At 36.1% G+C, this 25,352-nt stretch overlaps 1 protein-coding gene and 1 pseudogene across 1 annotated transcript; one reads left to right on the plus strand and one right to left on the minus strand.

Annotated features, from left to right (window-relative positions):
- Positions 1-4,596: 4,596 nt before the first annotated feature.
- LOC121327865 lies at positions 4,597-13,587 on the plus strand (annotated as a pseudogene).
- A 1,337-nt stretch (positions 13,588-14,924) lies between these two features.
- Positions 14,925-23,702, minus strand: LOC121295278 (peptidyl-prolyl cis-trans isomerase D-like). The gene is made up of 10 exons (XM_041219735.1): positions 23,495-23,702; positions 22,518-22,658; positions 22,060-22,166; positions 21,597-21,785; positions 21,134-21,256; positions 18,379-18,485; positions 17,195-17,339; positions 15,890-15,976; positions 15,743-15,785; positions 14,925-15,330 (listed from the first exon to the last, which is right to left on the minus strand). The coding sequence occupies exons 1-10, from the start codon at positions 23,577-23,579 to the stop codon at positions 15,242-15,244; spliced, it is 1,116 nt and encodes a 371-aa protein (XP_041075669.1). The 5' UTR covers positions 23,580-23,702; the 3' UTR covers positions 14,925-15,241.
- Positions 23,703-25,352: the final 1,650 nt, after the last annotated feature.

Consider the following 25,352-nt stretch of genomic DNA (forward strand, 5'->3'; position numbering starts at 1 on the left):
AAACGTGTTAGTTAAAGCAGCCCTTGTATTGCCTTAAAATTGCACATTTAATACAAACACTGACAACATGCACTTCTAATATTGCCCAATAATGGTAACACTCCGAGGAGCATGATTAACTTCATTCCATTAGTAATATTGTCTGGTAAAGATTAATAGTGTCCTGAATTGCAAAACTGTCCTTTTATCAGATTATGGGAGTCCAGATGTAAAGTGTATTACAACCTAGTGCACGTGTATCGCGTTTTCCTCCCCCGTTCTCTTTAGTCACTCAGTTGATTGGCTGCAAGGACTCGTAACCATCTTTCAGCATATCTCTCCACGCCTTTAAAAATCGAGCATTTGCAGAACACTTGACAGCCAGGTCTTCCACTTGTGCTGATACAACTGATGTCGCTTCAAGGACTTTGGTTAAGGAGACTGCTGCCTGCAACAAAGAGAGAGAGTGTGTGTGTGTGTTTATATATATATATATATATATATATATATATATATATATATATATATATATATACACACACACACACACACACATATATATGTGTGTGTGTGTGTGTGTGGTATTTTCGGGGCCTTTGTCATATGGTACCAGTTTCAATAATGTTGTGTTAGAAATGTTTTGTTTTTTCCTCTCCTCTCTAATCACAGTGGTTTCAGAAATATGCCAACTGAAGAGTTTTGAACACATTTATTTCCTATAAATCTTAAATCGAAATACATTACTTGTTGTTTAGTAACTAGTTAAGTGTTTATATCGTTGAAAAAATCGAAAAACCTTACATTGTATTCACAGTACTGACGTCACTGTCAGCACATTCTAAGTGTTTTGCCTGTAGCTGGCAATGTCATAGGCCTACTGCAAGATTAAATAAGGATGTCGCAGTGTGACATCTTTAAACCCGAGGTGGTACTATATACCTATTTTCTGTTTTGTAAAAAATGTAACTTATTATTTCTACTTTCTGCTTCTCCTTTAGGACGTTTATTTTTACCTGGGACACAGGCCATTTGTAGAAGTGCTAATTGTTTTTACTATTTCTGCTAAATATTCCAAATTCGTAGACAAGTGTTATTAAATATAATTTATAAATACATTATTTTACTCACATCGTCAATCTGTACTTCAATCTCTTCCAGCAAGCATTTGGGGTCAGAGTCGTTGAGAAAACTATCAGATGAACTTCTCGACATTATTGAATATATACGTATAGCACACAGAAAGTAAAGAAACCAGTATTTCTGTAAGGCCTGTGATTCAACTGTCCGCGCGTAATTAAACTCCTCCCCCGTTAGAGTGTGACAAAACCTACCGTAAAATCCCGCAAATAGGCGCATAGTGGAGAGAACGAAAAATGTTTAACTATATTAGAAAATACAATTACATGTCTTGTATTTTGACGTATTTTCAGCTGTCGGTCCACAAATATCTGGATGTGTGTAAGTCATACAGCGAAATAAAGAGGGAATAAACCCAAACACTTACAATAAAACCTAGTATTGCCACACTCTGAATGTTAACACCACATTGAATAAAATGGGGACAAGCTTCTGATAACACCACTTGGGTTATGACACTTTCCTGAATATAATTCACATTATCAGTAATACATCTTATTACACCCCACCTAATATCAATTTGTGAAAAAAAACAATGCTCTAAATATAAAGTATGGTAACACAATGTATCATACCGAATATTCCATATGTATATTGGTGAGCTCCAGATAAAATGAACTGCAGCAAGCTTTAGTTAAATCATGCAATTGTCTAACAATGCACCTATTCACACGATTATACGGTATAACCAGACAGTAACAAGCGACACGCAGTAATATAGGTGGCCTTTCAGATGCCAGAATAAAATAATTTCAAGAATGAGAAAAACTCAAACCATTGGAGATTTTACTATCTCGAATGTATTTCAGGTTGAGAGAAATATGATTGCCTTGTGTATGTATAGAGGCAATGCAAACCTACAAGTTCACAAGACTTTGTTTCACGGAGTAATTTATTGCAGTTGAATTATTTTGCCATCGTTGCATTTGGTGCATGATGGAAATTGTGGTCTTATCTCGTGTAACAGATCACAAACATGAGGAGGCGGGAGTTTAAAAACGCAATTTCCCACAGTTCAGAGCTTGCACCAGTGTTGTTTGTCAAGGTTCGTTGGCTCTGCTGCACGGTACACTGTATAGTAAACTCACTTATTTATGAAGTTATTGGGAGATCAGGAGGTGCCGAATCCTAATCTAATTAGTTGTAAATAATGGTTATGCAGTAAATCAAGGAATTGTTATATTCTGCACTGGCAAATTTCATCTGATGAACTACAGTAGTTGTTACAGATACATTTAAGGCAGATATTTACAATAAGTGACCAACATGTTTCCAGCTTGCAAGTATACACTACAACAAGGTATGTGTTTCTTAAGCGTCGCTGTCAATATGAAGACTCGAAAATAACCGTGTTTGAAAGGTTGTCATATGCGCCTGGCTGTGCAAACCAGTGGGTTATGCAAGTGCCAAAAATTGTACTGTAAATATGCATTTGCAGTCTAACGATTTTTTGTTCGTTGTTCATCTCAGAATTAAAATAAGCCATTCATAAAGTTCATTAAGGCAGCTGCTCTAATACATACAAGACTTACTAATTAAATATTACTAGAACAGGTGGAATTCTGGCAATTACTTGTGGTATAATGAAACAAAAAATGGCACAAAAAATCCAGCTCTCATCAAAAATAGCCTGAATAAATACAATATCGTACATCTCTGATAACTTATTATTATTATTATTATAATGCAATTTCTTTTATCATGACATCTGTTCGATATGATATTACCGAGTTATTGTAAATCTTCCAAACCCTGGTATATACACTGAACAAAAATATAAACACAGCATGTAAAGTGTTGGTCCCATGTTTCATGAGCTGAAATAAAAGATCCCAGAAATTTTCCATACGCACATAAAGCTTATTTCTCTCAAATTTTGTGCACAAATTTGTTTACATCCCTGTTAGTGAGCATTTCTCCTTTGCCAAGATAATCCATCCACCTGACAGGTGTGGCATATCAAGAAGCTGATTAAACAGAATGACCATTACACAGGTGCACCTTGTGCTGGGGATAATAAAAGGCCACTTTAAAATGTGCAGTTTTGTCACAAAACACAATGCCACAGATGTCTCAAGTTTTGAGGGATCGTGCATTTGGCATGCTGACTGCGGGAATGTCCACCAGAGCTGTTCCAGAGAATTGAATGTTCATTTCTCTACCATAAGCTGCCTCCAACGTTGTTTTAGAGAATTTGGCAGTACGTCCAACCAGCCTCACAACCGCAGACCACGTGTAACCACGCCAGCCCAGGACCTCCACATCCGGCTTCTTCACCTGTGGGATCGTTTGAGACCAGCCACTCGGACAGCTGATGAAACTGTGGGTTTGCAGAACTGAAGAATTTCTGCACAAACTGTCAGAAACCATCTTGGGGAAGCTCATCTGCGTACTCGTCCTCACCAGGGTCTTGACCTGGCTGCAGTTCAGCGTTGTAACCAATTTCAGTGGGCAGATGGTCACCTTCGATGGCCACTGGCACGCTGGAGAAGTGTGCTCTTCACGGATGAATCCTGGTTTCAACTGTACCAGGCAAATGGCAGACAGCGTGTATGGCGTGTGGGCGAGTGGTTTGCTGATGTCAACGTTGTGAACAGAGTGCCCCATGGTGGCAGTGGGGTTATGGTATGGGCAGGCATAAGCTACGGACAACGAACACAATTGCATTTTATCGATGGCAATTTGAATGCACAGAGATGCCGTGACGAGATCCTGGGACCCATTGTCGTGCCATTCATCCACCGCCTTCACCACATGTTTCAGCATGATATTGCACGGCCCCATGTCGCAAGGATCTGTACACAATTCCTGGAAGCTGAAAATGTCTCATTTCTTTCATGGCCTGCATACTCACCAGACATGTCACCCATTGAGTATGTTTGGGATGCTCTGGATCGACGTGTACGACAGCGTGTTTCAGTTCCCGCCAATATCCAGCAACTTCGCACAGCCATTGAAGAGGAGTGGGACAACATTCCACAGGCCACAATCAACAGCCTGATCAACTCTATGCGAAGGAGATGTGTCGCACTGCATGAGGTAAATGGCGGTCACACCAGATACTGACTGGTTTTCTGATCCACACCCCTATCTTTTTTTTTTAAGGTATCTGTGACCAACAGATGCATATCTGTATTCCCAGTCATGTGAAATCCATAGATTAGGGCCTACTGAATTTATTTAAATTGACTGATTTCCTTATATGATCTGTAACACAGTAAAATCTTTGAAATTGTTGCTGTTTTTCGTTTATTTTGGTTCAGTGTACAGTAAAATGTTACAATTTATGGTAGTTTGTTTATTACAAAGATAACATTATGTTTTTGTTATCTTCTGTATTTCTTTAAGAATTGTTAACTGATGCACTTGTTTTAAAGGGTTAGTGACTTTCTGTAGAAACCAACATAGATACAGTTACAGAGACGTGGTTAACCTAACCTGATCTATATGTTTTTGTTTTGTTAGTTTTTTTCATTCGAAGGGATGGACATGGAGAGATTTGTGGATGAAGCTGATGTAGTGGTAGTGGGTGCAGGTCCAGCTAGCCTGTCAGCTGCTATCTGTCTCAAACAGCTGGCCAACAAGCAGGGTAAAGAGCTGCGTGTGTGTATGTGTGTGTGTGTGGTGGAAAAGGCCTCTCAGATTGGAGCCCACACCCTATCAGGAGCCTGTGTTTAGCCCAGTGCACTGCAGGAGCTCTTCCCAGACTGGAAGGAAAGAGGGCTATAACAGTGGCTTGTTGCTGCTGCTGAAGCGAAATGTATTGTCTTGACATTTTGTTGATGCCTACTTACTTAGATTCCCTTTTATTCGATTATAGAGACTATAATTTAATGCTCGTACCCGAGTTAAGGAAACTCAACACAACCAGGATTTGGTTTATCGCCCTGCTAGTGTATTAATCATGTTGCACTTCCATGTAGTGGTGTCTTTATTGGATAAGCCTTGGCCCTTTGTCTTCTGAGTATTATTTATTAGTTCTTTGACCTTCAGGCTCCCCTTCATACTCCTGTGACAGAAGATGGGTTCGGCATTGTAACAGAAAAGTACAGAATCCCTGTGCCAATATTACCAGGTATGTCCTATCCAGTGATCTTCAAACAAAATTCATGTATACGTTAAATGGGTAGACAAATATATTGTTGATTTACGGTGCTCTGGGTACTAGACAAAATGCAAGACATGGTGTGGACAACTACTATACAAGCTACGCTAATAGCAATGCATCTCAATACTGATTTGAAGGAGATATTTGAGCCATTTAAAAGTAACTTCACAGCGGTATTATCCACCATATATTAAGATGCATACTCAGATTATTTCTGAACTTGACTATGCAGTTGAGTAATACTATTCAGCAAAATGCTAACAGGAGTACAAACGTTGTGGCTTCATATTCACATCCGTATTCTTCTAACACTAGTACAAACATTGTTGTGGCTTCATATTAATCTTAGAAGTTTATTCTTTTAACTACATCTTTTTTAGGCCTCCCAATGAACAATCACAGGAACTACATTGTGCGTCTAGGTCATTTGGTCAGTTGGTTAGGAGAACAAGCAGAAGAACTTGGGGTGGAGCTCTATCCAGGGTATGCTGCTGGTGTGGTGGGATTAATTTTATAGAGATAGTCAATCATGAATAGTCTTGTAAATACTGTAAACATTCATTTACAGTTTACAGTGTAGCATTCAGAAGTGTTAAATGAGTAAAAGAGACTAAGGTAGTTAATATTTTTGATATTTTCCTATTATGTGCACAGTACGTGGTAACTTCAAGTGTTATGTATAAGTACAGTTCACTAACTAGGACTATTATATGTGTTTTATTTTATTTATTTTTTCAGGTCTTATTCCGTGAAGATGGCGGTGTAAAGGGCATTGCTACAAATGATGTTGGCATTAGTAAAGATGGGTCACCAAAGGTAAGGACAACATTCATTATTTTATTTGTGTGTGTATATTAATTAAGGTTGTCAACAAGATTAACATGTGTACAGTGGTTCTCTACATACACTATATATATATATATATATATATATATATATATACACACACACACATACATACATGCATGCATTCAATAAGTATATACAGTCTGTGGAGTCCTGAGGTTGAGGTCTCTTTAGACATATAAACTGCAGTCCGGAAGAACTTATATATTAGGTCCAGTTTTGTCACCCAAACTTCAGTTTTTTCGTATTTAGTAAATCATGTTTTCACATATACATATATATTTTATATTTTTGTATATGTATAATATATATATATATATATATAGTATATATATATATATATTATATAGGAATGTAAAGTAGTCCCATTTATAACTTTGAACTACACATAAGTTAAGCTGAGTAAATTAATTTTATTGAAATATACAAAAGAAAGTACATCTGTATTTTTTATAATTTGGACATTGCCATTGAAAAAGTACACCAGGGGGTGCAGTTGAGACTACTAGTTATGTTTTTTCCCCTGTCACTCACTGTGCAGACACACTATTTGAGCAGAACAGACATCTACTTTGTGATTTTTTTTGCAGGGAATTGGTCACTCAGTTAATGCAAAACAGGTTTCATAGTGAGTTACAACATTTTCCAATCCCAATGGCTACCATGCTTCCAAGGTTTTAGGTGTTCTGTGAGATGTACGCTATGAAAATTAAGACACTCCGTCGCGTGCATGTGAATCTTATACAACTGTGACCCGTACTTGAGGTATAGGTCGACTTTGGAACGTGCCACCTGGTCATAGTAATAGTGTCCCGTTAGGACAATCCATTGCCCATATATATATATATATATATATATATATATATATATATATATATATATTGTCACCTTTTTGCTCGCCACAGAGGCTCTCACAGGTTCTTCTCCCTTCTGAATCACGACCCAACACACAGGATTGTACTGAAACAGCGCTCGCGCGCACTTTTAATAAACACAAAATGAAATAAACACAAAACAAACACCTAGCTCCTATTTGGAGCACTCACTAAATGTAAACAGGAACCTAACTATCACGCAGGACGGCTAAACCGTTTACCTGCCACAAACATTCAAAAACACACCTTCACACAATACGACCGCTCACTCACACAGTCGGGCTCTTCTCTCAGCAGCAGCCTGGAACAGACTGGCTGCCTCTCTTAAATACCCTGCACCTGGCTCTAATTTACAATTACCACCAGGTGCAGGGGATTACTAAACAATAAAACAATTACACAATTAAACCTCATAACACCCAAATGTGCATTCTCACAAGGTTTTTAGCAGGGAAGGATTTTAACCCCCGCCCTGCTATCTCACTATATATATATATATATATATAGATATATAGATAGATAGATAGATAGATAGATAGATAGATAGATAGATAGATAGATAGATAGATAGATAGATACGTGTACACAGTCCGTATACTCCTGAACAAATGTCACCAATATAAAAACAGTGCTATTTTTACCCATTATATCTCTAACTTCTGTAGAATGCTCTTTGGTCTTCATTTTCCTTCAGATTCACAGCCTTACCAATGATCCTTCAACAGTGGGGTTTTTATCCAGAAAATGTGACAGCAACTTTAATGGTTCACTGGTGGAGGCCAATGGTAAAGTAATTGTGTCCTCGTTTGGGCAATTTCTTTCATCGGTGCAAACTGAGAGCTTCCATAGCACAGGGGTTGAATACTTATGCAAGCAAGATATTTCAGTTTTTTATTGTTCTTAAAAATATTTCCCAACATAAAACCAATGTCACCTTACAATAATTGATTCTGAGTTTCAGTGTTTAAAAATAAAATATCAAACAGAACGACATTTCAATGTACCATTTGTAATTCAGTAATATGAGGGAATTGGTCAGGGGTCTGAATACTTTTGCAAGGCACTGTATATGGGCACCCTAAAGAGGCTTATTGTATTTATAATCCAGGTCTAACAGTGGATTATAAAAATCATGTTTAGGGACATTTTTTTTTGTTTGTTTTAATAAATATCCTTCCACCAATAACGTGGTCCCATTTATAACTTTGAACTACACACTAAGTTAAGCAGAGTAAATTAAATTTAATTGAAACATGCAAAAGGTATGTAAACCTTTATTTTTTATATTGTCTACATTGCCATTGAAAAGATACCAGGGGGCGGAGTTTTTTTTCCTCAGTGTGAGCAAAACAGACTGGAGGAATAAAATGTTTTTAAAAATGTAACGGCGTCTCAGATTTCAATAATTTAAGGTATGTGTCAGAGAGGGGTGGCTAATGTGCAGACATGTCTTTTTGTAGCATTTACAAACTGTAAAAGACATCTTTTTCCAGTGGCAACAAAGATGGCAGAAAAAATGTTGTTTGCATTTTGAAATACTCGGACGGTGGTCTGAATACTTTTGCAAGGCACTGTATGTTGAATATATGGACTTCTCGGGGGTTAGAGGGACTCCAATGTCTCATGCCGCACAACACCCTGATTTGTCTATAGTCAACGTATACAAACACCCTGTCAGGCCTTATTGCGCATATATATATATATATATATATATATATATATATATATACACACACACACACACACACACAGTGCCTAAAGGAAGTCTACACCCCCTTGAACTTGTTTCACATTTTAGTTTCATGCATTTAAATGAGGATTATTTTCCACTTATCTTCACACCATACTCCACACTTTTAAGGAGGAAAAAGTTATATATTAAATACAAAACTGAAAGATCATAACTGGATAAGTCTCCACTCCCCTGAGTTAATACTTGGTGGAAGCACCTTTGGTAGCAATTACAGCTGTGAGTCTGTTGGGATAGGTCTTTACCAACTTTGCACACCTAGATTTGGCAATATTTGACCATTCTTATTTACAAAACTGGTCAAGCTCTGTCATATTCCTTGGTGAGCACTGATGGACAGCAATCTTCAAGTCATGCCATTGAATTTATCCTGAAATCATGTGAATCACTACATTTTAACACAGGTGGAGACCACTTAACTTGGTGTGTGATTTTGAAGGCGATTGGTTACACCCGAGCTAATTTAGGATTGCTATTACAGCCAGTCAAGCTATATTCTATTATCTATTATCTTATCCAACCAAGCTATTTCAGTTTTTATTTTTAATTCATTTTCTACAAATTTCTAGAATATTTTTTTCACTTGGAAGTTGTGTGGTAGGATATGTAGATAAATGGGGAAAAAAAAACTATTTTAATGTATTTTAATTCCATATAAGTGCATTTAATCCACATTTAGATGCCTACCCAAACTGAGCAGTTCTTGCACATTCTTTCATGTGGCCAAAGCATAGAATATTTAAGAACTCCATTAGTAATGAAACGTATTGTTGTCACTGACCAGGTATAAAGAAGATGACTGCCTCCAGTGGTGTAAATCTGATGTTTTGATATCTTTTCAAAATGTAATTTGTCATTATAGGAAAATAAATATATTTGACTCATCCACAGGACACATTTGAAAGATGGATGGTGCTCCATGCCAAAGTAACAATATTTGCTGAGGGTTGCCACAGATATCTGGCAAAGCAGTTATATAAACATTTCAACCTGAGGCAGCACTGTGAACCCCAGACGTATGCTGTTGGACTGAAAGAGGTACCAACTGTCAGTGCAGCGAGCGTCAAGTAAAGTGACTGGCCTCGTAGAATTTAGTTTTTAACTTTTATATTGCATCATTTGAGGAATATTATTGCATTTCTAAGAGATCTAACCATATTGCATGGTTATTACTGGGACTAGTATAAACCCCATGGTTTAGATTTAGCTCTGCACTGCAGTCTGTTTTTAATTGTGATGATAATAGAGTAGTTGTGCCTGATTGTAACGTCTAGTTTTCTTACAGGTATGGGTTCTTGATGAGAAGAAGTGGAAGCCTGACAGAGTTGAACATACAGTGGGTTGGCCTCTTGACAGACACGCGTATGGAGGATCTTTCTTATATCATTTAAATGAGGGGGAACCATTGGTGGCTTTTGGTTTTGTGGTGAGTACTCCTCAAAATCTCACACAGGTTTTGCACAGCTGCTGCAAAATTGCTTGGTGAATTGAAAAATGTCCAGTATATAGGTCATGAGTGCAAATGCAGACCACAAATTGGGGGAGGGTGGGGGGTTGCCACAATAAGAGAATAATGTACCAGTATTTTGATTAGTTATATTTTAATGGTTGTCCCATAATAACAGCGACATCATCAATCTACATTCCATGATCTCCTAGCAACCACAAAACAGGGAATGTCTATTGCATATGGACAAGGGGAGCAGAGTTTGTAAATTTAAATTTGAGAAAAAAGGAAATAACTTTTATTGTCATTTTCAATCATATGCACTTAGCAGATCCCTTTGTGAAAGGCAACAAATAGTTAATGTAGAAAAAGATGCAATCTTCCATTACAGGTTTGTTTCAATCCCAGTGGACAAGACAGCAGAGCCTTCCAAGACTGCACAACTTAGAGTTTCACAACCATTCTGGAGAGCAGACTTAAGCACACCTGTTAATCCTTGTATGAGTTTGCGCCACTGCAACTTCTACTGCTAATATTTTATATACAATTTAAGATGGCAATTTGAATTTTTCAGTATTATGGAAACTCCATGGGAAAAACCTTATGGTACCCTTCCCATTGACGTATGACGAAAAATTGGAATGAAATATAAATGCATATTGCAGGTTGGCTTGGATTACCAGAACCCATATATGAGTCCATTCAGAGAATTTCAAAGGTGCCAACATTAGAAGGAGGAAAAAGAATTGCATACGGAGCTAGAGCACTAAATGAAGGTGACTTCCAGGTACAGTACTGTAGGGGTTTTTTTTTTTAATCAATACAGTAGTTGCCTCTCAGCGAGTGTTGTTTAATGAACCTTGCCTTTCTGTTACAAATATATAAAAAATGCATTTTTGATTCGCCCTAGCTGATGAGAAACTAATGAAAGATAAAATCTTTTTTCAGTCCTTGCCCAAACTGATTTTCCCTGGTGGCTTGCTGGTTGGTTGCAGTCCAGGTTTCATGAATGTTCCAAAAATCAAAGGCACTCACAGTGCTATGAAGAGCGGAATGATGATAGCAGAGGCTATCTTCTCAAAACTCACCAGTGAGAATCTCCAGTCAGAGACGGAAGGTAAGAAACAGATGATCATCCCTCTCTGACATATTACAGTGTAGAAATCACGAGAGGCCAGTCTTGGGTTTAAAAGCTGGTAGAATCAAGCTTGGCACCTTTTTTTGGAAACCTCTATCATTTATACAATTAAATATTTATATTTAAAAAGCATAGACCAGTAAGAACAGTCTGTAATAAACAACTTAAGTTCTGCAGTACCGTATGCAAAGAAAATTATGAATTGATGAGTAAACCAGGTTGTTACTCATCAATTCAAGGTGTATATAATAGTTACTATTTTTGTATTTCTTTCTGACTGAAAGAAATACAAATATTTACAAACAGATTTGCATTTGCTAAAGTGGTTCAACAGAATTACGAGACTTCTTGTCATGTAATCCTTGCAAAAACAAGACAAAATGCACATTTGTGGGATAAAGAATGTAATAAAATAATTAGGCTTTTCTGATTTACATAGCATTCATTTAGAAGCATCCTTAAAATCCATCTGAGGGAATGGTATCAGTAACAAGCAAGAAATTCAGTTGCATGTCCTTTTTTTTTTTTTCTTTTTAAATGGTTTATACAGCATTGCTTCACGTGGTACACCATGTGTGTTCCTGATAATCTCATTTTATTATCAGGACTCTGTATCACTGAATATGAAGAAAATCTGAAAAACTTCTGGGTTTGGAAGGAGCTGTACTCTGTGAGGAATATCAGACCTTCCTGTCATGGGTTATTTGGAGTTAACAGTGGTATGGTTTACACTGGTATATTTAATTGGATACTCAGAGGAAAAGAGCCATGGACATTGAAACACAAAGGTAAGAGTTATCTATTTTTATAATCATAATAACTTTTACTAAATTCACTATGTAAGTTGATACTCCATATAGTAATCATGGGACATTTACCTATAGGTGTCAAACAGGGAAATATAAAATATTATTTCAACTGCAGAGTAACTACTGGAACCAGGGAAGTATGCTTGATGTTTCTGATCGGCTGTGATTGCAGTACAAGCAGACAGGGTTCCTCCTCCTTTTCAACTTTCTCATGCTGCAGCCTGACACTGAAATCGAGGCTGGAGCTATGAATTGAATAAGTGATTTAAATATGTAATTAAGGCTCCAGCCACAAGTTTATAAATAGGGTGGTCACAGGTGTTAGTGTGGAGTTTTGTGATGGTGAAAGGATGGTGAGGGCTAGTGTGTGGTTTGTTTTGATGGGTTGTAAATAAATGCACTTAACTGCAGCGTTTCTGGTCTCCCCTTGCCGATGCAACCCATCACAGGGATAAACGGGTAAGTGTGGAATCAGTAAAAAATAATTCTGTGCATGAGTGCCATTAGGCACTTAACATTTTGTTTCCCTCATTGATGTTTGTTTGATAATGAAAAATAAACGCAAAAAACAAAGGAATGTTAACTGGCAACAAAAAGCAAAGTTATTGGTTGTTTTGCTGAACCTAAAACAGATGAAGACCTCAATATCACTGCCAGCGTTTGAGAAGTACTCTGGCAAAATGTAAAACTAAAGCAATGCAAGAACTGAGTTTACTACTGTCTGTGTAATTTAATGGAGATTGACTCTGTGCTGATAACAAATTGATGTTCATGAACCTGTCCAGAAGGTATGTACAATGGAAGTTAAAAGGGTGTTTGTGGAAGTGAATTTGTAATTATGAAAACTTTTTTTTTAAAATTGTTAATGTATAACTGTATTCCTTTTCTTTAACAATATGAACTGTTAAACTGAAATTGCAAGTCCTTTTCTAAGTGTTACATTTGGTAACTAATTGTTAAAATGATTGTAGTGTAATAACATTGTATTTGCTTTTCTGTTTAATTGTTCTGACTGGTTTTGTTGACTAATCAAGTTTTCTGCGGATTTGTAGCAGAAACTGGATTCCTTAATCAACAATATAGCTGCCCACACTCCCCTCCTCTTCAAAGCCACTTTTTTTGTTAGATTAGCATAATGAATCAGGGGCGGGGGAAACAAACTTTTACGTTGGAGAGCCTTTGCTACAGCGATGATGTATGGCCTGAACATGGTCTTTTCTGTATAACACAGTACCTAGTATTAAGCTCAGTATTATTTTGTCAAAACTTTTGTTTTCTAGGTGTGTATGAATATGTTCCTGTAGAAACAGGAGATGGCATGAGGCTGCAGATCAATGCAGAATTGTGTTCACTGCAAGACCTGCGACATTAAGGACCCAAGTCAGAACAGCAACTGGGTGGTACCTGAAGGAGGTGGAGGCCCTGCTTATAATGCTTATATGTTGGCATTATAGGGAGGATGTTACAGCTCTACAATATTACACTGTACATAATGTCAGCAAGTTCAGAAAAAAAAAAAAAAAAAAAAAAAAAAAACAGGATTGTAAAACTTAAAACATTTCAACTTCAATACATGCTTGGTTACAGACTTTAAATAAGCAGTTTGCCATGTACATTTTATGATGTAGCCATAACTAGATTTATACAAATGTCTATTTAGAGACACTATGTGATAAGAGCTTTTACATAATAATTTAAGCCAACTAAAACAGATCTATTTTGTTTTCTTTATTGACATATTGGAATATGATTTATAGGACTGGTCATTGAAGTGGTAACTGGCATGACCCAGGCTGCTTCTGACCTTAAGTTAGTTTTAAAAACAAGTAGACAAGTATAATTTAAAATCACTAAAAAACAATCCAATACTACAAGAATCAATCTGCTCACCAGCCCTACTAATGGTTCTTTTTTGCACTGTTACTTAATGTTTTTATTTCAGTAAATACACTTTCAATATTTAACTGACAAATTTATAGTGTACAATGTTAAACATTTATGCCTGAGTGATCCGTACACATGGAATAAATGCTGATTTTAAACTTGTGAATGTACAGTACGTGTAATATAGTTGCAGATATTAATCATCATTTAACACCTCTCAAAAATACTAGAGCCCAAAAGGGATACATTAGAAAAGCATGTTTATTGAATAAAGATGATTTACATTTTTTAGTTCTGAATGTACACAGTAGTCCCATATCCAGATACATTAGGATGACAGGCTATTCAGATGTGCCAATAAATTCAATATGCAGTACAGTGAACATGTTTTTAGTTCTGACTACACTCTAAACTAACAGACTCCAAAAGAAATAAGATTTTCCTAGTATCTATAGAACTATTCTCTTTATTCAACAAAACATAGGTATTAAAGGAGGTACAGAAGCAGACTGTAAATGCATCTTTTTGATAGGCAGAATTACAGTAAGGACTTTCAGCCTTTGCCTTAGGAACTGCAGTAGTGCTTTACACAGTACAAAACGGTGAGTCAAACCCAATAAATGCACAGCTATTAAGCAGTAATCCTTTTTTTTTTGTATTCACTACATGCTAAATTTTAAAATAGTTTTTTAATATAGATCAGCCAAGTAATTCACAAAACAATGAAATAAAATGAAGGAACCAGTATTGGCTCTTAATTATCCTATTTGGTTAAGTGCTTCAAATGACTTACATTTCCAGAAGCTTCGTTTCAAGCAATAAATCAAGATTCTTGATTTAGAAATAAGGTGTGTGTGTCATTATCTATATATTCTTAGATCTATAATATATATATATATAGTATATATAATATATATATATATATATATATATATAACCTATTACGCGAGACTGTGGAGAACATCATATTTTTTTCTAGATATCCCTGAACATAATACAACACAACCAAACTATGTAAACCTTAACATTACTATCTGCTATCTTTATAGCCTTAAAACTACACTGCTGTTGACAGTTCTGCATTTCAGTTTAATAGTTTACCAAATTGCATTATTCTTGAGCAATATCAGATAAAGTGTAGGGTCTGTTTAAATGTTGCAGGACGTAGATCAACTCTAAATACATATACACTACTGCTTGTTACTTTCTACAACCAAAAAGAAAGGCTTCTTGAAGCAAACTAATGAATCTTCAATTGAAAGGTTTGTTCAAGCAAACATTTTTGCATAAGTTTTCTTTTCTTTCTCTTTTTCCTCCTTTATCTTTTGTTTCACTCTGAGCATCTCATTGCTAATGGCTGTAAAATAAAATTACATTTATTATTATTATTATTATTATTAAAACAAGCTATCTACCCAACAATAGTCAGACCTGAGACTCAAAGTCTGAACATAGGACCCAGCCTATAGAATACTCGCTCAGTGTTGCCATTTACTTCAGTCCGTAACATTTAGTTTAATTACTTAACATTCTAAAGTTCTTCCCATTTTATAAAAATAATGTAATACTTTTATATCAAAAAAAGGACTGCTTTTACAAATATTTAAGAATGTGATAAAATTTGCAGAAATATAAAAAGGCAATATTACATTAAACTGATTTATGCAAATTAACATGGCTGGTTTCACAGACTCTGATATGCACAACTAAATGTTGCCTAAGGTGTGTGTGTATATGTATATACATATTACACACACACACACACTTACCTTTATCTTCAGGTGTTAACTCTTGAGCTTTTTTCAGATCAACCTGAAAGAAAAAATAATCATTCAAAAATTTCCAAACTTACAGGATATAATTAGCAAGTGTATGAAAAATTGTGGATTTAGAGCCGAAATAGTAAAATGGATTACCAGAGCTTGATTATATTCCTTCATTCCTTGCCATGCTTGGGCCCTCCTGTACAGTGCTTTAGTGTTCAACTCATCTATTTCTAGAGCCTGGGTTAGGAAAAAGAATTAAATTAATTTCACAGTATTTTTTCAAAAGATTTTTCCTAAAATTCTTTGAGAAATTTGTAAAATTAATAAATTTCCACTGGGGTATGTACACTTTTGATTACAACTGTGTGTGTATACTATATATAGATATAAAAAAAACGAGCATCAAAACAAATGTGTCACTATAACATTTATTTTCGAAAAAGATAAGGTATATAAATGGAAATTGACTAAATCTTTTTGCTTGACACGTTTGAGTGACTGATGGAAACATATGCACTTAATCACCTAATTAGTGAGACAGTTGATTGGACACTGGATATGGAGTGTTTTCAGCTGTTGAATTGCAAGCTTGAATAAAAGCGATAAAGAAAAAAAAAAAATCACAGAAAAAAAAAGCCATATTTGTCAAGAGAGCAGTGCCCCCGTGCAATACAACTGAAGAGATGCAGCCAACAACAATGATGCATAACATACAGTACTTGCACAGAAGTAAAAGCTCAAAATTGAACAGCCACTACAGTATTTGCAAAACGGCAATATACCTTCAGTCACAAAATGTAACAGTAAGGAACAGTACTTACATCACGGCCCTGTCTTCTTTCCCGTTGCTAACCATAGCAACGGGAAAGAAGATCACCGATTGACTAGAGAGGATGACAAGGCATACTCCCTACGATGTTCTGGATGAATCCCCCAGTTACCAAAGTAAACGGGTTGTCAGAGTGGCGTTAATTTTCTGTTTCAGTTTATTTCAGCATTATTTTCCAACAAAACTACATAGAAATACAAACATTGTAGTCACATTAAAAGTTGTGGTCTGTGTTCAAAGTAGCATTTCTGTAATTGTTTCATGGCCCTCGATTCTACAGAATGTCGGGAGATTATATATTTAATAAAATATATATATAATATATATAGATATAATAAATATATATTATATATATCTATAATATATATATAATATATATATATACACTGTGTGTGTAAATGACCATGTATCCATATACACTGTATATAAGCTTTTTTTTTTTTTTTTTTTTTTTAAATGGCAGCAGCACCTGCCTGACATTTAATTTAATTTGTTTTATTATAAGTTTCAAGCAACAAATGTAGTTATTATACAGACTACACTGTGCACTTTCCATATGTGTGCAGAAAAACTGAGGGAGATTATATTACATTAGACTCTTGTATTTCAGTATCACAAGCATTTACCTCATTGCAGCTGTCAATGGCTTCCTGCCAGATCTGCAGCTTGAGTTTACAGGCAGCCATATTTAGAATGCAGCTCAACACGATGGGCTCCAGCTTCTTCTGTAGATTCTCATCTTCCACTTCATCTCTGGAGACCTCCAGGTACCTAAACATTTCAACATGTCAGCCTACTGCAAGTCAATTAATATTCTGAAAATGCAAACTATTTTACAGACAAAGAACTCATTTTGATAGAAGCTGTCATATTCCAACAAACATTATTACTAGGGGTCTACTTAAATCGCAGTAAATTTACATATTTTTCATGGGTAGGTTGTGGAATAAAATTAGGATTTCGCGAACCTGTTTAAATATTAAATAAACCTAAGTAGACAGTATTTCAGAACGCTATAAAGCCTAAAAATAGTGGTACTTGCTTCCTTACTAAAACTGAGTGCTGTCATTTGTTAAAGGCAAGCATGCAGCATCCCCCTGCAGTTGACTTGCCAATACATTGAGACTGCACGTTCCAGCTGAATTGGCTAGAAGTTAAGGCAAAGCTTTGCCAAGTTATACAAATGTGTAAATCAATAAGAAACAGCCACAAAACTGGTTTATCCAAGGGCATCTGGCATACTTTAATAAAGGCAATGTATGCAGCACGTTCGTTGTCATGTTATTTGTCCCATCCAATAATTTATTTTATTAGTACAGAGTCAAAACATAGAGAACATGGCTATTCGGGTCTAAAATTACAACTGCGTAAAAGTATGCAGCAGGTTTCAAGCGAGGTGGCTGTGCTAGATCGTTTTAGTACCGATTTAACTTGCAGACAGGAATACTTTTTCTCTGGGCTTACTTTCCAATTTGGTTTCTGAAAGCTGTTTATTTTAATGTTCTTAATTAGACCTTTTACTTGTTTTTGGTTGCAGATTTCAAGTTAACTGTAACATTTTATAAGTAACTTGAACTCTGCAAATGTTTAAGAGCTAAAAACTATTTAAAATGTATAATTAAGCAAATTCTGTTCAATTAAGGGTCTGGTTAAGTACTGAGAGCTCAGTTGGAATGAAAACCAGCAGACACAGCAGGTCCCCAAGACTAGGACTGGGAAACCCTGCTCTAGATGGAGCAAAGCAACTGGAAAATCCTGCGTCTCACGAACAGTTACATTCAGACCACACAAGCAATAAAAAGGAAGGAACCTTAAAGCTTTGGAGTATTTCTTGATTGCTGCCTGCCAGTTTTGGGATTTGAAGAAGTTGTTTCCAATATTCTTTACATCTTCTGCAATGGGCACGATTTTTTCAACCTGTAAACATCACATGTTAACATTGAAGTGTGCTTCCCAGGGCATCTGGCAAAACTGGGACTAAAGTGTCATAATAAACAATAGTTTAGACCAGGGGTGTCAAAAATCCGGCCCGCTGAATATTTTTTTTTATTTACTGGAATATAGGAAAAAAAAAATAGTGCTGGGACAAACAAAAGAACTAACTTTTTTTTTTTCAGATGTATTCAAAGACAAAAAACAAAATGTCTGTATCCGTCAAATTAATTTATCTGTGTGAGATTTTATATTGACAGACATAGGAGAAAAAGAGATAGATATAGAGTCGCAGAAGCCAGCAGCGAGATTTACTCTGCCGGAGCCGCTTTGCTTGCTTTCCCTTACTGCTGCTGTGAGGGGAAGGGGGCATGGAGCATTGAAAAGCGTTCTCCTGGTGCGCTCTGACTGTCAGCTGAGATCATACCGACCATTGCTATTCACCATTTGCTTAATAAAAAGGGCTTTCTATTTTGGAAGATACAAGTTGCACACTTGGATTCTTACCGCCGCTACATTCGGGGCCAGTTTCTGTCTACAATACTACGATACAGGCCATACTTGCAAAAGTCGTATATTTTATAAACGTTTTAATTTTCTTTCTTGATGCAATCCTAAAAACAGTGAGTAATTATTGTTTATGTTGTACAACGCATACATACTGATCATTTTTCTGTTTTTTACTGATCAAACATACTGATCTTTTTTTATTTAGCACTCAGCAAAAAGATAAAAGGCAAAGAACATTAGTGACTGCTACTGCCACTCCTGATACCTGGAATCTTTGCTTGAACAGCTGGATCAAATAACTGGGCTGAGGATATCGTGAATATGGAGTTAAGATGAGAATAACATTTTGATATTCATGACAGAGAAACATTGCTGCTTCTCAAGACACTATTTCAGCAGCAATTCTTCAAAAACACTCCATCAGAAAATGGTTTTGAAGAAACACCTATTTTGTGAGCAATCAGGCTTGCCTTAACAGCAGCATCACCTACGCTACAAGCATTATTAAACATCAATTGCTGTTTTTTCAATGACTGTGCTGATTCAGAGTATTTATCTTCACGTACCGTTCCTGTATATGTATCATATTTCTTGCCATGGTTTGCTTCATAGTGTCTTCTAATGTTGTATTATTTCAAACAGACACATGTTGCTTACAAATAAAGCACATTTGCCTTCCATTCATGCCCTCAAAGAAATATGAAATTCCCCATTTCTATTAAAACACACAGCACTCTTGTTCCACCTTTCTCTTCACGGATAAAGACACAATGACCCTTGTCACCACAGAACCTTGTTCTGGTATCACTGGTGTTGTCTACTCGAACCAGCTAACGCACCGAGTCTCACCCACTTGGTCGGCGATTGACAGCAATCACAGCAGCTTGACAATTTGTGTTGTTCAAGCAAAGGTTTAGGGTTTTGGGTTTGTCTTTGTATCTTTATAACTGTCACCTGGCCCGATGCCAAGTGGCAGGGTATCGGATCAGGCCCGCTAAACGAAACGAGTTTGACACCCCTGGTTTAGACTACGAAGTATTATTCAACAAGGGAAAAGTGGAAAAAGTTCCCTTTGAGGAATTACTGTCTATTGGGAATGTTTATATGTCAGATATTCATATATCAAAGCATTTTCCTTTATTTGACTAGGCAGTTTTGTAAACCCGACGTTCATAATGTGTGCTTGGTAAAGAAACGGAATAGGTAGTTCAGCCATTTGAAAGCCTTTAGTGGGTATTAGAATTATTCTGGAACTGAAGCAATCCACATTTACACAAACAAACATGCTGTCAGAGAGTGCCAAGTGGAGTTTCACCCTCATAGCATCAGCAATGCAACAGTGTAAATATATTGCATTCTTAATGCAAAATCTGTATTTAATTATTCCTTAGACTGTAAATTCAAGTCATGTATTGTATATATTGTATTCATAATCTTTAAAAAATTCCTGCTTTTTGGACAGGCCCAGTATTCCTTGAGTGTTTGCTTCACATGAACATCACTACAATACACTAAAATTCCATGTTTATAAGGGGCAAAAAAAGATTAGCTTTCTCATTGTTCTGATGCTGAAAAAGAAAAAGTATTTTCCTGTTTTTCTGTGTTAACTATTTTTAAACAGCCAATCAACTACCACATGTACATGTTTCAATAGGTTAAGTGGAATTAGGAAATAATGGCACTGCTGTGGCATGTTATGATGTAATAATGGAACTCCCAAGTCAGTAAGTGTGGAACCGGACGAACATTACTAGAGGAGCGCTCCACATCAATGCCATTATCACCTTTATTTTAAAGTTGATAATTATTGTTGTCCACTGAAAGGGTTGCCTCAGTAAGCAGTGGTTTAACAACAGGTGTCTTTAATTAGTGTAACCTCTAAGCCGTGCTTTATTTGCCGTTCTATAATTGAATAATAACTGAACGGCTGACCTCCACTGAAAAGAAGAAGTAGTGGCTGACTTGTGTAGAGGGTTATAAAGTAGTGTTTATTATAGTACATCTCTAACATTCTAACATTACACGTAAAGAAAATCTGGAGCTGAATTAAAGCAAAACTGGAATGTAATGTTGAAAAAACATTCCTAACACAGAAAATACTTTGTGCCCTACAGTATACCTACATCTTTTAAATCAATGTCAGAGTCCTCTGGAAAGTCAGGATGGGTGTCTCCTGAGCCATCATCAGGGGCAATCCCCCATTTGTCTCCGTCTTTGTGCTCTCCACACTCAGCTATACAACATGGCTTTAAAAGAAATTAAAATATATACACTTAATATTTTTTAATTGTATTGTCATTGTTATTAGCAAATATGTTTTTTATTAAATTGACCAACAATTACAATGTATATTAGATGCCTGGGGGGGGGGGGGGCACATTAACCTCAAGATTGACTATTGTAGAATTCATACAAAACTATACATTTTATTATTTACCACGAAATTGTTTTATATCTTTTTCGTCTATTAAAACCTGAGACAATGGAGTTAGAAAACTAACCAATTGGTTGCAAAAGTTTAACAGTTTACTGTATATTTCATTGCCAATTTGGGTAGAACAAATGACAAATAGACAAATGACTTACCTTGACTGGCATTTCCTCATTAGTTTCTATTGCTTCTAGAATTTTCACTACACCTAAGCCTTTCAAAACCTGTCCAAAAATGACATGTTTCCCATCCAGGTGAGCTGTTGGTACTGTGGTGATGAAGAACTGAGAGCCATTGGTATTGGGTCCTGCATTTGCCATGCTGAGCAAGCCTTCACGATCATGCTGTAAAAAAATTAAGAAATAATCTTCCATTTAGATTACAAGTACACCTTTACAGATATAGTAGCTTACACAAAATATTGATTTGCTGTTAACATTTCCCAGGTTAACTACTTTTGTCTATTCTGCTAAATGAATGAAAGGGTATTGTTTTTAAATTGTGAAATAAACTTTCCACAGATTAATAAATTCACCCAAGACACTGAAGACTATTATAGCAACATTATGCACCTGCAACAAGCTACCTTTCCCTAGAATTCCGTGTAGAGTGCTTTACCTTGTAATGAAAGTTTTCATCTTCAAACTTCTCTCCATAAATACTCTCTCCCCCAGTTCCATTTTGATTGGAGAAATCTCCCCCCTGGATCATGAACTTCTTTATGACTTAAAAAGAACATTTACATTGATAAGGTAGATGTATTTTAGTTAAAAGTAAACTTTAATACTTAAAAAAAAAAAAATTAAAAAAGGGATGGAAAACATCACTTGTTTATATCACTACATAAAAAACAGACTTCTGGTTATCTTAACATAAACTGATTAATGAAACATTCATCTTACAGTACTTGTAATGGACCCATATATTACCCATTTACTATGAGTGCAGACTGGGTGCAATATTTCTTCTTCATTGTAGCCCCCTTTCGCCTCCAAAAAACCCCCACAAAACTGGGTTGCTAAGCTTTCTAGTGACCGCCAAGAAAAAACATATCAATCAAAAATGAAATCACTTACTCCTGTGGAAAGGACATCCTTTAAAATGTAGAGGCTTCCCTGTCGTAAGCCCAATTCCCTTTTCTCCAGTACATAGCGCACGGAAATTTTCTGCAGTTTTTGGAACAATGTCTGCAAACAGTTCAAGGACTATGCGGCCAACTAAAACAAAAAAACAGGTCATAATTATAACTGCTGTATTTAGAAGAAGAAAAAAAATCTTACATTCTTGGGATTTAACAAGTTATCAAAAAAATATTCTAAGCCCTATTATAACCAATAACAGTAATAATAATAATTAGAATTCCACAACATATAGCTAACAAAGAATTAACCAGGGTGCTAATCTATCATGCCTGCATTAAATTCTTGATGTGAGACCTTGCAATCAGTTAAAAGTAAAAATGATATTGACTTGTTATTAATATTTCTCTACTCTAGGCCTATAAACTTCATGACACGAAAATGTTCAAGAAAGCCATATTTAAGTAATAGCAATTCCAACACAGTTCTCAGAATAGGGTTCTGACAAGCATCTGTATTCTAGAAGATTCTAGAACACAAAAAAAGAAAACTGCCTGAAACAAACAGCAATAAAAGCCCCATATATATTACATTTAAATTAAATATAATGTAGAGACCTACTAAAAGGGTGGAAGCATAGCAAATGTTCATTTTACACAAAAATTGCTGGCATATCCGCAATGTACAATCTGCACTACTGAAATGCTAACCAAAATGAACCCACTGAGAATTTAACAAACAAATAGCAATGACATAAATAGATTTTTAATCACATAGCAAGCTTACTTTGCAGATTATTGTGAAAATGAAATGCAAAAACATGCCCAGGAGAAACGAATGTGTAAACATTTTGTTCAGACGCCAGCACGTTGTCTGGAAAGGGGGGTTCGACTAGCAACATATCGACGATTCTTCACGTATGATTTTTTTTTTTTTTTTTTTTTTTTTTTTTTTGTAAATATCTCATTCCTCACCTCTCTCTCCACCGATATCCACATCGAAGAACACCCGTGGATTGGTTGGGTTTGATGGTTTGCTGGATGGACTTGGGTTTGACATTATTTCTTCTTCAGTTGAGGTCCGATGCTGCCTTCTCGGTCAGATTCGGTGTAGAATTAACAAGTGCAGTCTCGCAGAACAACTGCAAGGCAGCGACCCACACAATCAACTTCCGCCGCGAATTCCAGGATATCCGCTCAACTACTCTTATACAGAGATAGCTATGCGCCCACTTGAAATCATCCAAAGACCCTCTTTTGATGGCACATTGTGTTGTATGCTGGTTTGCCCCTTTTTATTTATTTATTCTGTAAACCTACTCTGGGTTATATACTGGTTGGCCCATTTTTATTTATTTGTAAACTAACTCTTGGTTCTGATTGGCAGATATTTCTGTATACTGCACTATGTCAGAGTATACTGCACTTAGCAGAGTGAAACAAATACATTAACTTTGATTCATGTACAAAGGGTTACTCTTAAATGAATTCACGATCCAGTTCTGGTGTATATTCCTAGTAAAACCGCTACCGGTATGTAAATCAGGTGGTACGGATCAATGAAACTGTTAGTGCGCCCAACTAGTCAGTTTCGCAGCGCGTTTTGTGCTGTGCATAATTTGCTGGAGAGAAAAGAAAGGCTCATTAAGTCAGTCTTGTTATAATCGATATGATTGGTTTTTAAAAAAAAAAAAAAAGACATTTGAAGGCAAGTAGTTTTGTTAGGAATATACGTCAAAAACTAGCAAGCCTGTTTATAATGTCAAGCTGTTTGGAATGTCAGGTATTTCCATCTGTGGACTATTAGAAGCAACACAATATCAATCTAGACAGTTATTGGGTGGCACAGGTTGATACATTTAACCTGTGGCATCCTATCAATATCAGGACTGCCTATGGGTTGTTAGAAGTATCAACTACAACTACAATTAACTTGTATCATTCTATCACTCCTGCAGTCAAACCTGTTATGTACAGTGTAAATGTTTCCAAGTGGGAAGGACTATACAGTAAATGATTGAGGGGCACATTTTTACACATTACTTCTAATTTGCACAGCAATGTCTGTAATCTCTCACAAGATGTAATCATTAGTATTTTACAATGTGTGTACATAACAAATAGATTTTTGAATATGATAATAGGGCAAGCAACGATTATGAATAAATGTTTTATTATAATTTTACAATAGATCTTTACCCCCAATACAATGTTAAAAATGCCATCAAGCTTTCCCACTCGTGTTGACGTCGTATTCCTCTGACAGACAAGGACAAACCAAAACGCGAGACTGTTATGCAGTTCCATGCCAAAAAAACGGGGATGAGTAAAAGAACGGAGCGCTATACAGGCGTATTCAAGCTGTCTAAGTGACTTAAAATTATCAAAAATGTTCACATACTAGTACATAAATAATGTATCCTGTTAGAGGAGTATAGTTAGATAGATACAAAAAGTTAAAGGAAAATAATTGACCCCCTCAACAAATTAACATTTAATGTGGAACATTCGTAAAGCCTGTAAGAAAAAGCCTTGACAGCCATTAACTCGTTCCAGTTCTGTATGTGCTTGTATTCTTTTTGGAGTACCGAATATAAGCATATCCAGAATGTGCTGATTTCTGATTCCGTGAATGCACTCAGAACAATACAAAAATAAGTTTTCAAACACAAGGCAAGGCCTATTAATACTGGCTATATTATACAATCTCAGAAATCTGGACAGGCTAGGCAAACAGTATATGCTTGTTAGCATGGGTACCAGCTCATGTAGGTCTGGTGGGAAATGAAAGAGTGGACCAATCAAAAAGTGCTAACCAATGAGGAAGTAAACT

This window comes from Polyodon spathula, chromosome 2 (assembly GCF_017654505.1).
Source record: "Polyodon spathula isolate WHYD16114869_AA chromosome 2, ASM1765450v1, whole genome shotgun sequence".
Lineage (NCBI taxonomy): Eukaryota > Metazoa > Chordata > Actinopteri > Acipenseriformes > Polyodontidae > Polyodon > Polyodon spathula.

Excerpts from the sequence above, each read along its gene's own strand:
- LOC121295278 (XM_041219735.1), bottom strand. The coding sequence starts at position 23,579 with ATGTCAAACCCAAGTCCATCCAGCAAACCATCAAACCCAACCAATCCA. Across the intron at positions 21,786-22,059 it reads ATGAAAACTTTCATTACAAG|CATGATCGTGAAGGCTTGCT; the intron begins GTAAAGCACTCT and ends ATTTTTTTACAG. Across the intron at positions 15,786-15,889 it reads AGGAATATAATCAAGCTCTG|GTTGATCTGAAAAAAGCTCA; the intron begins GTAATCCATTTT and ends TTTTTCTTTCAG.